Genomic DNA, 13725 nt, shown 5'->3' with positions numbered 1-13725 from the left:
TCCATGTAATATGAATATTATATTATTGTGTTTAAGATTTAATTAACCAATTAATATTTTAGTGACATAATAATTTAGTGATATAATAATTTATAATGTATAATAATTTATAGTGATCATGATATAATAATTTAGTATATAATGTAGTATGTAATATAATGCATAATATATTTATGGATATATATAATATATAATTTATAATATAGTGATATATTAATTTAGTGATATAATAATTCAGTGCAAATAAGTGAGCAAGGTAGTTTGAAGCTGATTTCCCTGAAATATTTTCCCTGAAGTTCTAATTAATAAATTTTGTACATTTTTTAATCTAATCGTCTTTAACCATGCTAACTGTTAAGACCCTGTCCCTCTCTCCCTGTTTCTGCGTCTCTTTGCTAGTTCAGGCTCTACAAGTACCAATGACTCAGAAATAAGCCTGCCCCTGGGAACTGGGAACTTTCAGAAGACCAACAAGAGACATTTGGAAAAGTTTTAGTAATTAGACAGCTAAATCCTTATTGAAAAAAAAAAAGGTTTCAGCTGAAAAAAAAAAAAAAAGTACTGGGAACAGAAATGAAAATTTAGCAACTGTTCTATGTTTTAAATCAAACTTTTGAGAAATAATTCAGGATCAGAATAAAATGTCCTTCTTAATCTTCAAATATTCTGATGTTTTTATTTCCTATCCTGCCATGTGATAGATCTGCCTTCACGTTGCTTTTGATTTCTCACTCACTCTTCTACCACAGAACTGATGTTTCTCAGTAGAACATAAAATATTTTTTATTAGATAGAAAATATATATATTTGTATAGAAACCCTAATGATATCAAAAAGACAAAGTAACTGTAGGGTCTCAGGAAAAATGAAATTTGCAAAGGTATTTCTTACTCATTTATAATAAATCAATATTTTAAAATGATTTTTTTTCTTCTTCAAAAAACTGTTGCACTAGGAGCCAGAGACAAAGAAGGTGTCTTGGCCTTTTACCTATTACTTACAGAGGAATAAAAAGATGATAACAGTAGAATAAGAATGAGAAAACAACAAACAAAACAAACAAAAATAAGCTAGTATCTATTTATTTGAAAAGTGTTGGAGAAAAGGTTAACAGGTTAATATTCAAAATTTCATGTTTTCTCTTTGTTGGTAACTGAATGTCTAATTAAAAAGCAAAATGAGATAGTACTGCCAGTAATGACAACCACACCCTGCTACCATGTTTGAGTTCATACTACAACTTTAAATGACATTGACCAGTTAGTATTGGACAGGCCAGGCAAGACAGAGATGTAAATTACAAGTATAATTATTCAAATTGCCCTAACAAAACTTATTGTGAAACCAGAGGATATTGATTCACTCTGTTAATCTCCCTGCTCTTTATTTCAGGTATGTGGGAAAATTAGTAAGCATTTTAGTAAACACTTCTTCCCAATTGTGTAGGTATATGAGTAATACCTAAACAGAACCATAGGTAAAACAAGATAATTGAACAGTGGGAGACAATGTGGTTTTACTGGGATTTCTCTATTATAAATTCCCAATATATGAGACACAACATGTATTTCGCAATCAGTGGCAAAAATGACTATATCTATTCCTTATTATAGACTGTTATTATTCTCTGATATTTAATTGCACTGTTTCACTTAAGTTTTGCAATTTGCTTAAGTCAGAATGACATATGAGTCATATGGGACATATGAGAATAACTTTTGCTTGTGAATCATATACAGAATTGGGGATTTACCTTCTACATACTCAAATGAAACAACAATTATATCACTCAATGTTTTTATTTGCTTCAGGAAAACAAGAAACTATTTCTCATTGTTCACTGTATGCCTAGAATCTAGCACAATGAAAACATGACAGCCTTTATAAAACCAAACTCTCCCTTAGCTGAGATAATATTATACAGTAGAGAGTTAACAAATTGTTTGTACCCAATGCAAAGTAGTTGCATGACTTCAGGGAATCTCTTTTATTTGCTGCTAATTGTAGCCCAGGGAATGGTAGGTGTCAGGAATGGGTACCATAAGCATTATCAGCTTGTTTTTTCTTACAACCAACCACCAACAGTGGTGCAAAATTAACAGGAAAAAAAAAAAAAAAAAAAGTTGTACATTGGGTGTTCTGTCCCTTGTGCTAAAAAAAGCTGCAGCTAAGCACACAAAATGTACATGCTGATGGACACTGGTTCTGCCACCAAAAGCTGTGGAGATGTTCTTCACAGTCTTGTCAGACTTCATTCTGCAGTGCAAACTTGAAACGGTACATCTCTTTCTGCATGCATGTAAAAACTTCAATATTTTTAAAAGAAATGCAGGTATCCTCTGATTCCAATTGAATATCTGTATCAACAAACCAAACTCATGAATTTTTAACTGTTATGAAAACCAGTGCTCAGGTATCTCTATTTTGGATTTTATGGAAAGAAAAAAAAAAAAAGATCTGAATGTCAACATTTTGGGGAATCATTCATTGCTATTAATCTTATGTTTCAGTATCTATTTATAATAAATACTTTCAGAAGAAACATCTCTGTAGATGTACCTATAGTATTCTGTAGCTGTTTAAATACATATCCTGCTTTTCCTCTCAGACACAACTAATACATAAAGTTATTTTGAAGTATGTTGTCTATATTTCTCATCCTCCTATTGAAGTTTACCTCAGAGCACAGCTACTGGAGACAGTGTCTATTCAGGTGTAAAAGGAAAAGAAAAGTTTCTTTGGATCTGTGCTATAACAAAATATTTCAGATTCTGATACTATTAAACCATAAAAGCTTACTCAAATTAATCTAATTAAAAATATAAGAGATCTGTAGAAGAAGAAGAAGAAGAAGAAAAGATAAGCAGCAATTTGTCTCATTTAAAAGGATGTATTTCAAGCTATTATCTATCACATTACTACTACTAAATATGCTTAAATATTCTCCATCACACTCACCTCTTTTTGACGGTACTTAATTGCCAGTTTCAGTCTTGCAAGATCATTGCCACTTTGTTCTTCTATCAGGCTATTATCATCTCTGTAATTAAGAATAATTTCCAATTCCCTGGAACTTCGTGTCTGATCCAGGAGATCTTTTGCAAATTGCTTGCACTGCCGCGACAGTTCCTCATATTCCGACTTAAATTCATTTTCGACTTTACTCAGTTCCTGCAACTCCCAGCTCAGCTGAAAGGCAGTAAGGAATGGATCCTCACTGGACAAAGCAATCAAGGATGGGCTTGCCAGAGCCTTGTAGATATTGAGTCTGGATCGAGAGTGCCGAAGGCTGTCCACATCTGAACTTGATATGCACTCAACGCAGTTACAGCGGACCTCATGTGGCCTGGGCACAGAGACCCCTTTTTGCACAAGGAGCTTTATGATTTCATAATTGTTGGTGTGGGCAGCCAGAATAATGGGTGTGATATCTGGTGTAAATTCTGAAAACTGCTTGTCCAGAAGTATTGGTGGCACCTATAAAAAATGAAAAACTATTATAAGCCTCTAAATAGAAAGAAAACTACAGAAAATTATACCATGAATAGTTTACCAGCTTCTACCCTCTCTGATGGATCTCTGCTTCCGACTGGAGGTGAAGGAAACACTTTAAATATAACAATTCAATTAACCATCATAGCCTCTTTTCAGTTCATAAATTGCAGTAAACAGGGTATGATTTTTCATAAAGCCTTTTTGTACATAAACAGTCCATAGGCAGCAATTCATTAGAGCAAATGATTAGATACACAAGGAAGAGTTAGACACAAATGTTCCTGTCAAGTCTCTTGAAGTCCCAGCTGTGAGCAAGATGTAAACACTTTCTGGTCTCTCCCTTGTTAATTTCAGTTTTATAGAGGAAAGAGATTCATGGAGGCATAATTGTGATACTCTGAAGGAAGCAGTGAACAGGGGGCAGGAAAGCTGGAGTTACAAAATAAAAATGGCAAGTAAATGAGGAAGAAAAGATACATTTCCTGAAGGAGAAGGTTAGAAACATGACATGCAGAGAAGCAAAGATACCTGTTGCAAAGAATTTACTATCTCAAGGTTCATTTCTATATTTGCATGCACAAACATACTATTTTTGTAGAAAAATGGGACAGTTGGTAACACAGGGCTCCCAAAGAAGAAACATTATTTTTAAATTTCTGCTGTGTTCTGTATTTTATCAGAAGATTGTAAGATCTTTCATTTTACGTTTGTTTCTGTATTTTACAATATCTGACTCATAACGTCTTTTATATATCAAGACATCTTATTAGACTAGTATAATGAAGCTGTGCAAGTGTGATTAGCCAATGTTAATCAAAAAAAAAAAAAAAGGTATTGGCAGCATTGCTTATGGACTACCTTTGGTTCTTAGTTCAGCAACCAAGTGCAAACTCAATCTGCATCAGGTGGAAGGTGACCAATATTAATCCAAGCTCATGAGTATTATATGTATCTGGATATGTAGATTTGTCTGATGTATGCATCCGTCACCATATAATCACGTTTCTTCAGTCTGTTTTCCTTCCATATTTTAGATCATTATATGATCTAGAGCACTTCTCTTTTATTACTCAATTTTAACTTAAGGACTTGTTTTCTTTTTCAGTCTATTCACTACTGAGTCATATAGTTGCGGAAGAGAATTGACAAACACAGCACATCTATTCCATTTCTGGATTTTCCAAGCTGAAAGTCAGCACAATGTTCAAAGTACAGAATACACAAAAACCACTTGCTAGCATTATCCAGAAGTTGAAGTGCTTGCCTTGTGCATCTCTGCTCACTACTGATATTCCCATGTAAGACCTTATAGGGCAATTCTACAACACAGACTGGCAATGAGAGACAGGACAGGACTGCTTGCTCTTGATAGATTTGCAGTGCTGCTAGAAAATAGTATTTTTATCAGTATATCAGCACAACAAGTAGAACAGTACATGGAGAGTATTCACAGTACTACTCTCTGATTTTGTAGCTATCTTGGAAGCAGATGCACAGTGTGACTTTTGTCATGCTACAAGAAGGCAGCAAGGTGCTTCGAGTGACAATGCTTATTTAGGAGGAGGAAAGGGAAAACATCTGACTAAAAGTTAGCTGAAGCCTAGGGAAGTATATGGCTACTGGAGGGAGGAAAAAAATATTTGAAATTAGTCTTATGACAGCAGTATTAGCTCATTGCCAAGTGGAAAAACTACAAACGTCCAAGAGAAGCTAATAAGAAACAGGTAAAACATGTGAGAGCAGTGTTAGAATGAGGTGAGATGAACTACATTTTGAGTCTTGGGAGGGAAAGAAGTGGTGCAAAAAATGAAATGCACAGAATCAGGCAGAAATGCAAGACAAAAGAAAACTAGAATGAAATTAAACTGAAAACAAATAGTAGTCTGTGGATCTAAATCCATAATTAAAATCAACTGATCATGGCTTTTTCGTTTTATTTGTTTGTTTGTTTGTTTGTTTGTTTTTCCTCCCTCTTTCTAATGAGTGTGTATTTTGTACGTTTTTTAGCTGTTTTGCATGTTAAACAACTCATGTTTGTTCAATGGGACTGCATCTATGTAGAAGAGCTGCTATGTGTGTGGGCTGTAAAACAAGGGCCTCAAGCAGTAATTAGTTGAATCAGAATTCCTTTGAGAGGTGGCCACTTATTTAAGTAAAATGGGGTAGAAAGTCAAGAGCGTAGATCCAGTCTTCAGGAGTATAATCATACATCCCCAGGGAAAAAATCTCTGCCTAGCCATAGTGTATTGATGACCAGATCTGAGACAGTGTGTGGAGTCAACAGGCAGAAACACCTTCTCCCTTCCCACACTTTCAAACATACACACTTGGCTGTGCAGCACTGGGTAAAGCTGGCACAGAGGTTGTTTCAGAGCAGGGCTGCAGGGTATCTTGAGCTAGCCCACCCTCCCTCATGACCACATACAGAAGGAGCTGCCACCTTCACGGTCCTCCCACATGTCTTATGGGGGATGTTTACAGCAGGCAGTTGTGAACCCAGTAGTTCCTGAGCAAGTTCTTTTCTGCTTTCATGTTCCATATTCTGAACTACAAATGAAAAGTAACACCTTTGCATAGTGTGTGTATAGAATCATAGAATCATATCATAGAATCATAGAACGGCTTGAGTTGGAAAGGAATTTAAAGATCATCTAATTTCAACCCCCTGCCATAGGCAGGGACACCACCCACTAGATTAGGTTGCCCAGGACCTCATCCACGCTGGTCTTGAACACCCCCAGGAATGGGGCATCCACAGCTTCTCTGGACAACCTGTCTCTCATTCTCTGTCTCACCATTCTCTGAGTGAAGAATTTCCTCCTAACTTCTAATCTAAATCTCCCCTCTTTTAGTTTAAAACCATTCCATGTCCTGTCATGTGACTGAGCAAAAAGTTGCTCTCTATCTTTTTTATAAGCCCCCTTTAAGCATTGAAAAGCTGCAATAAGGTCATCCTGGAGCCTTCTTTTCTCCAGGATGAACATCCCCAGCTTTCTCAGTCTTTCTTCATAGGTGAAGAAAGTTGATCAGCCCTCTGATCATCTTTGTAGCCATCCTCTGGGCCATCTAATATATGCACATCCTTTTTGTGCTGGAGGCCCCAGACATGTACTCCAAGTGACGCCTTACAAGGGCAGTATAGAGGGGGAGAATCACCTCCTTCAAACTGCTGGCCACTCCTTTGTTGATGCAGCCCTGGGATGCAGTTGGCCTTCTGGGCTGCAGGCGTGCATTACCGGCTCATATCAAGTTTTTTGTCCAGTAGAACCCCCAAGTCTTTCTCTGCAGGGCTGCTCTCAATGAGTGCTTCTCCCAGTCTGTACTCATGTCTGGGATTGCCCTGACCCAGGTGCAGTACCTTGCACTTGGACGTGTTGAACCTCGTTAGGTTCACATGGGTCCACTTCTTGAACTAGTCCATGTCGTTGTGGTTGGCATCCCTTCCTTCTGTTGTGTCAGCTGCGCCACTCAGCTTGGTGTCATCCGCAAACTTGCTGAGGGTGTGCTTGGTCCTACTGTCTATGTCACTGATAAAGTTCTTAAAAAGTACCGGTCCCAGGATAGACCCCTGAGGGACACCACTTGTCACCGGCCTTCACCTGGACTTGACCAGCACTCTCTGGGTGCGACCTTCAAGCCAGTTCCTTATCCACTGAATGGCCCACCCATCAAATCCATCTCTCTCCAATATGGAGACCAGGATGTCATGTGGGACCTTGTCAAAGGCCTTACAGAAGTCCAGGTATATGATATCAGTCACTCTTCCCATATATGGGTTCAGAGATTACTCAGGAAGTAAAGAACCTGGTTGAGAATTTACTAGAGTTACGTAAGGCTGAAGAGGACATTCAGATACAAGAACAAGCAGAAGGTCTCTGCACTACTCCTGGTGTCAGCTATGGTCAGGACAAGAGCACAACCCAGGCATGTGACTTTTCAGAGAACTCTCTATGTCTGTCCACATTGTTCTGTCAGGTCTCTCCCAGTGCTGGAAACCCACAGTTATCTGGCACCTCCAGGCTAGCTACTGCATGGAGCACCTTGCGGACTGGATTGCTTCATTATGCCTGTCCAGTTTGGTCTGGGACTTGAAATCCATATCTGTTGTCTTGCTTGTTTGTAGTGTCAGTGAGCAAAATGAGACAATTCCAACCCCCAAACCTCACTGGTTATTTCAATCATAGATTTATCTTCTCTGTTACTTACATATTACATAGGGAAAAAAAAAAAAAAAAAAAAAGAGCACACGCACACACACTTTTTCTGCTCTCTAAATTGCAACTGTAATCAACAATTTTATGCTAAAGAAAAAAAAAGAAAAAGAAAATGGCAGTAGAGGTTCGAAATCTGCATTAGTAGAAGCAAGCTTTGGGCTATCATTTGGCTGAACAAACGTTACTAGGAGGAATATGTTGTGCTTTGACAGCATCTGCCACAACTAGTGAGACTCCCCTCTTAGCCCTGGGGTCTGGGTGCCACAGCACAGAGGTGAGAGCTGGAAGGGCAGAAAGCTCAAGGATAAAAAGACATAGCTCCAAATTCACTGACTGCTCAGGGTATTCCTGTGTCACTTAGGATGTTATTATCTTTGTACTGTCTGACAGTACTAAACTAATATTTGTTTCCAGCCCTTCCAGACTGAAGGCTATCATAACATGTCATTAACCTCAATCTTCTCTGAAATGTTAACAGAGACAAAGCTCCAAACAACATGGCATTACAACGATTGACTTGTATATGGGGTCCTTTAATTCAAAAGCTGCTTGTTTTTCTCATAGTTTATCAAAATCATTCATGTTAAAGGAACTCAGCTGATGCACACATTCTGGAATTCATACCATCACAATTTACCCAAATATAGTAGTGTGCATTAAATCATTTCAGCCTTAACTTACAGAAACATTTAAGCTTAAAGGGCAAACCCTAAGACTGCAATTTTAATTACATCATGAGTTTAACCCCTGATCCTTCACATCCTATTTTAAGATTTCCGACTCATTTAAACCAAAGATATAAAGAAAGCCAAAGCAATAATGTCAAATTATTCCCTCATCTGCAGCATAATGAAGTACTTATATTTTGAAGTTTTGAGTGCTCTCAAGACACTCAGGAAATTTCTGTATTTAACTGTTGATCTTGTACTTGCTCTGAAGTCACCAGACTTATGAAGAATTTTACTTTCAAACTACTGAAAACAATTCTTTTTAAATAAGCCAAAACAAATAATCAGCACTCACAGATATTAGCCACCCAATCTTAATCTTTGACAGAGCAGTCACAGAAAACGTATGAATATTCCTTAAATCCTGGGAGGATGGAAAGCTACTGGGTTTTACAGTCACTGACTGTGACTGTAACTCTCCGAGGCTTAGAAGTTGTGTGAATATATGATACACTTTGCAGTTAATATATCAAGTGTGAGGCTGCTTAAACTTAGAAAGGTCAAATGATTTTTGCCTTCTTACATTTTGCTGATTTTTTTCTACTTCAACATTATTTATATGGCTGAGCAAAGCAGTTTGAGGATTGCATACTTGCATGCATATCTGTATGGGGATGAGTAGGAAAAAAACAGAAAAGAAGAAAGCATAGTTCAAAGTCTGTACATTTCATTGCTCAAGGACATGAGCTTTTTGTTGCATTCTTTTCCCCTGTGCTTGCTGTAAGTGGGAATGAGTCAGTCGGACTTAGATATCTAAGAATTTTTTAGGTACCAAGTGGAACAACCCTCTTAAATATGTGTTTAAGTTCCTTGTATGGTCTGTGTGAAGAAAACTCCCTTTGCTATGACAGAAAGAGTCTAAATTAACGCCAGTCAGGTCTGAGACATTTTCTGTTCCTAACAATATGATATCAAGGTAGAGAGACCAATTTCTCTGTTATGATCTGTTTTCTGTATTCAGGAAATAAATAGCCACTTTGGAAAGAGGAACTGAAACCCCAGGTCTGTCCATACTTCTATCTAGGTTTCTCATAGCCCTCATTCCTGCAGTATTCTAACAGAAAGACTGAAAAATGAAATGCCCGTTTACTTAGTTTTTAAGTGCAGGAGCTCAGAATCTATGTAAAGCAATTTATTTCCTTGGATAGCTCAGCTCCTATTTAGTTTTCTTAAGTCTTGTCTTCGTTTATTTATTTACAGTTACTTTGCCTGTTGTTTGTAAAAGGGAAGAAAATCCTGCAATGGCTGCAAGTAGTTAGATGAATGAATTAGTGAGCTATGTCAATCATGACAGCATGAATGAAGGAATCATGGAAAAAAGGAGGAAAAAAATAAAGCAAAGGAAATACGTATATATATGACAAATAACAAAATGAATGCATATGTGTTCTGATGCAGTACTACAAGATATTAGGAAATTAATATTATAAAGGTGTGTTATCAAGCTCATCAGTTATTTCATAACTCTTGCTCTGTAGCTGTTAATCAACTGAACACCTTGAAAATGCTGAACTCTGAATTTCAGTACAGCCCACGGCATACAAGATATCTCTATGCATATACATTTATCTGATTCAGACTCTAGTTTTTTGAATTCTTCCCTTCTTTGATTCCATATTATTATAATATCAGCTGAAACACATTATGATCATGGAAGTTTTTCCACCAAGAAAAATTGAAAAAAATCACCCTAATTCTACTCCTTTCAAATGTACCAAGCTGCTGATAAACTGCTATATATATGATTTGAATAACTTGAAGATATAATTTCAAGACAACTTGAATTCAGTTGTCACACCACTGAAAGGGGCTGGATTTAGTCTATCCTGAAAGCTCTGCTGAAACCATCCTCACAAGTCTGCAAAAACTGCAAGGAGGCAATGGTGGCCAAGATGTGGTTGAAGGTCCTACTCCCCATTCCAGGGTATTCACCGTGCCTTGCACAGCTGGAATATTGCCTGGTTACTGAGCACCACTGGCAGACAAGTGGAAGGAAGTCATCAAACTGAGCTAAGGAAAAGCATAATTTCAGAGCAGTGTGTGTGATACATGCCAGATAACAGCCATCTGGCGTATTTTCTTGCTTTCCATAGGCAGCTTCCCTGGATTCTCTGAAAAGGATTCAACTTGTTAATTGCCCTTGGACTCATTTCATTTCCTAAACTATTTGGGGATGTAAGTACCACATGTTTTATGTGCCACTGAAATATTTTTCTTTCTTTTACAAAATCCTGTCTCTATACCTTTTTTTTTTTTTTTTTTCATAGACAGACATATTCATAAAAGCTCACCCTTGCTCAAAGGAACTGTAAGTTAACTGACAACAGTCTGGGGGGGGGGCTAGATGGCTAGATGTAAATGTACAGGAACCTATGAATGAGTACTGAAACTTTTTAGAGATATTATAACTTCTTCAGAATGCACACTTTGAATACTAATTAAACAGCTGAAATGCTGCCTATGTAAATTCAGCACATAAGGTTTCATTTCAATTTGTGTCCTTTAACATTTTCACACTCAGTTCAGCTCAATGCTGTCAAGGTGCTTAATGCTCATCTTTCACTTTTCTCTGTATTCAAACCACAAGCAACAGAGATAATAAAAATGGAGCAGTACATATATGAGGTTAAGGGATTCTTATCTTTTTGAATCTGAAAGAAATGTTGATTTTTAAATAATGTATGTTTAAAATATTAAGATACTGATTCTTATATAAGATATATGAAGACCTCAAATTAACATTCAAAATGCTAGACACATAAAGCCATAAAATAACCCATTTGGGTTAAATCATGGACTGGTTCACAGCAAAATGGAAGGAGCAATTAGCTGAAATTCTAATCACAAGTTCAGCTTTTGTGGTGGGACGATTTCTTTGGGTTGCACCTTTGAGATGGAAGTATATTCTGTCAGATTCTAAATGATGCTGTGAACAGAAAAAATGACTTATTCAGGAGGAAAACCAGTAAATTTGATTTAAGGCAATAGCAGCTGGACAACTCATCTGGATGTCAGAACTCAGGTTTTGTTCACAGTTCTGCTAGTAACTCCAGGTTGCGTAGGAAGAGCATCTCTTTCAGCTTCTTTTCCCAGCTGGGTCCACTTTTTTGACCCAGGATATAAAGGCAGTTATGAATTCATGTCAAGAAGATCTAGCAAAAAATAATTATTAAAACATCAGATTTCTGTGTGGAATTTTCAGAACAAAAAATTCTGGAGTTTGTTTTTAATTATTATTATTATTATATTTTTAATTATTTTATTATTTTCTCGGCCACAAGGGCACATTTCTGGCTCTTGTTTAACTTGTCGTCCACCAGAACCCCCAGGTCCTTCTCCACAGAACTACTTTCCAGCAGGTCAGCTCCCAGCCTTTACTGGTTCATGGAGTTATTCCTCCCCAAATGCAGAACCCCGCACTTGCCTTTGTTGAATTTCAAGAAGTTCCTCTCTTCTCATCTCTCCAGCTTGTTGACATTCTTCTGAATGGCAGCACAGTACTCTGGGGTATCAGCCACTTCTCCCAGTTTTGTATCATCAGCAAACTTGCTGAGGAGGTATTCTATCCTTTCATCCAAGTCATTAATGAATAAATTAAGCAATATTGGACCCAGTATTGAACCCTGCGGGGCACTGCTTTCTACAGGCCTCCAGCTAGACTCTGTGTCACTGATCACAACCCTCTGAGACCTACCATTCAGCCAGTTCTCAATCCACCTCACCCTCCACTCACTCAGCCCACGCTTCTGAGTTTGCCTGTGAGGATAGCATGGGAGACATTTCAAAAGCCTTGCTGAAGTCCAGGTAGACAACATCAACTGCTCTCCCCTCATGTATCCAGCCAGTCATTCCCCTATAGAAGGCAGTCAAGTTGGTTAAGCATGATTTCCCTTTGGTGAATCCATGCTGACCACTCCTGATCACCTCGACTTCCATATGCTTACAGAAGTCCTCCAGAATGACTGTCCCATTACCTTGCCAGGGACTGAGGTGAAGCTGACTGGCCTGTAGTTCCCTGGGTCCTCCTTCTTGCCCTTTTTGAAGACTGGGGTGACATTAGCCTTCTTCCAGTCCTCAGGTATCTCTCCTGATTTCCATGAACTTTCAAAGATGATTGAGAGTGGCCTAGCAACTCCCTCAAAACTCATGGATGTATCCCAGCAGGACCCATGGACTTGTGGATGTCACATTTGCCTAAATGATCCTCCTCAATCAAGGAAAAATTTTGCTTTCTCCGTACTTTCTCTTTGCTCTCATGGGTTTGTGATTCCTGAGGGCTGGTCTTGGCAGTGAAGACTGAAGCATTCAGTATCTCTGCTTTCACTCTGTCCTCTGTCACCAGTTTTCTGGCCCCATTCAGTAGCAGGCCAACATATTCCCTAGTTTTTCTTTTGTCATTGATGTATTTGAAGAAGGCCTTGTTGTCCTTGACATCCCTAGCCAGATTTAATTCCAAATTGGCCTTACTTGTCACATTTCTGCATGCTCTGACAACATCCTTATATTCATCGCAAGTGGCTTGTTTCTGCTTCCACATCTTGTACACCTCCTGCTTATGTATGTGTTTGTCAGGAGTTCCTTGTTCATCTATGCAGGTCTTCTGCCCCATCTGCTCTATTTCTTGCTCATAGGAATGCACTTCTTGAGCCTGGAGTAAGTGATCCTTGAATATTAACAATCTATCTTGTATTCCTTCTAGGGCCTGATCCCATGGGATTCTTCCAAGATCCCTGAAAAGGCCAAAGTTAACTCTCCTGAAGTCCACGATTGCAATCTTATTGCACTGCTTCCTCCTTGCAGGATCCTGAAATACAGGATCTCATGGTCACTGCAGCAAAGGATGCCCCCAACCTTCACATCTCCAACCAGTCCTTCATTGTTTGTTAGTACGAGGTCCATCAGAACGCCTTTCCTCACTGGCTGCTCCATCATGCGTCAGAAAGTTATCAGTGCTTTCCAGGAACCTCCGGTATTGTTTGTGCCTTACTGTTATTCCCCCAGCAGATGTCAGGGTGGTTGAAATCCCCCATGAGAGCCAGGGACTGTGGTCTTGAGGCTGCTTTTAGCTGTCTGTAAGAGGCCTCAGCTACTTCCTCCTCCTGATCAGGTGGCCTGTAGCAAACACCCACAATAGTGTCCCCATTGTTAGTCTGTCATTTAACCCTTACCTATAAGCTCTTGACTTGCTCAACAACCACCCGGAGGCAGAGCTCCATACGTTCTAGATGGTCTTTCACCCAAATGGCAACTCCAGTAAGAAACACCTAACCTTAGATAGCTCAAGTTGG

At 38.4% G+C, this 13725-nt stretch overlaps 1 protein-coding gene across 1 annotated transcript in view; it reads right to left on the bottom strand.

Moving 5' to 3' along the window:
* Nucleotides 1-13725, bottom strand: part of TRPC4 (transient receptor potential cation channel subfamily C member 4) — a 160044-nt gene that overhangs the window by 62140 nt on the left and 84179 nt on the right. The window contains exon 3 of the mRNA XM_080575860.1: nt 2959-3477. Coding sequence (XP_080431986.1) covers nt 2959-3477 — 519 coding nt within the window. The remainder of the gene's footprint in view (nt 1-2958; nt 3478-13725) is intronic.

This window comes from Anser brachyrhynchus (genome assembly GCF_964034855.1).
Source record: "Anser brachyrhynchus genome assembly, chromosome: 1".
In the NCBI taxonomy this organism is placed as follows: Eukaryota; Metazoa; Chordata; class Aves; order Anseriformes; family Anatidae; genus Anser; species Anser brachyrhynchus.
Note: the sequence above shows the minus strand (reverse complement) of the source record. Positions and strands in the feature narration are given on the sequence as shown.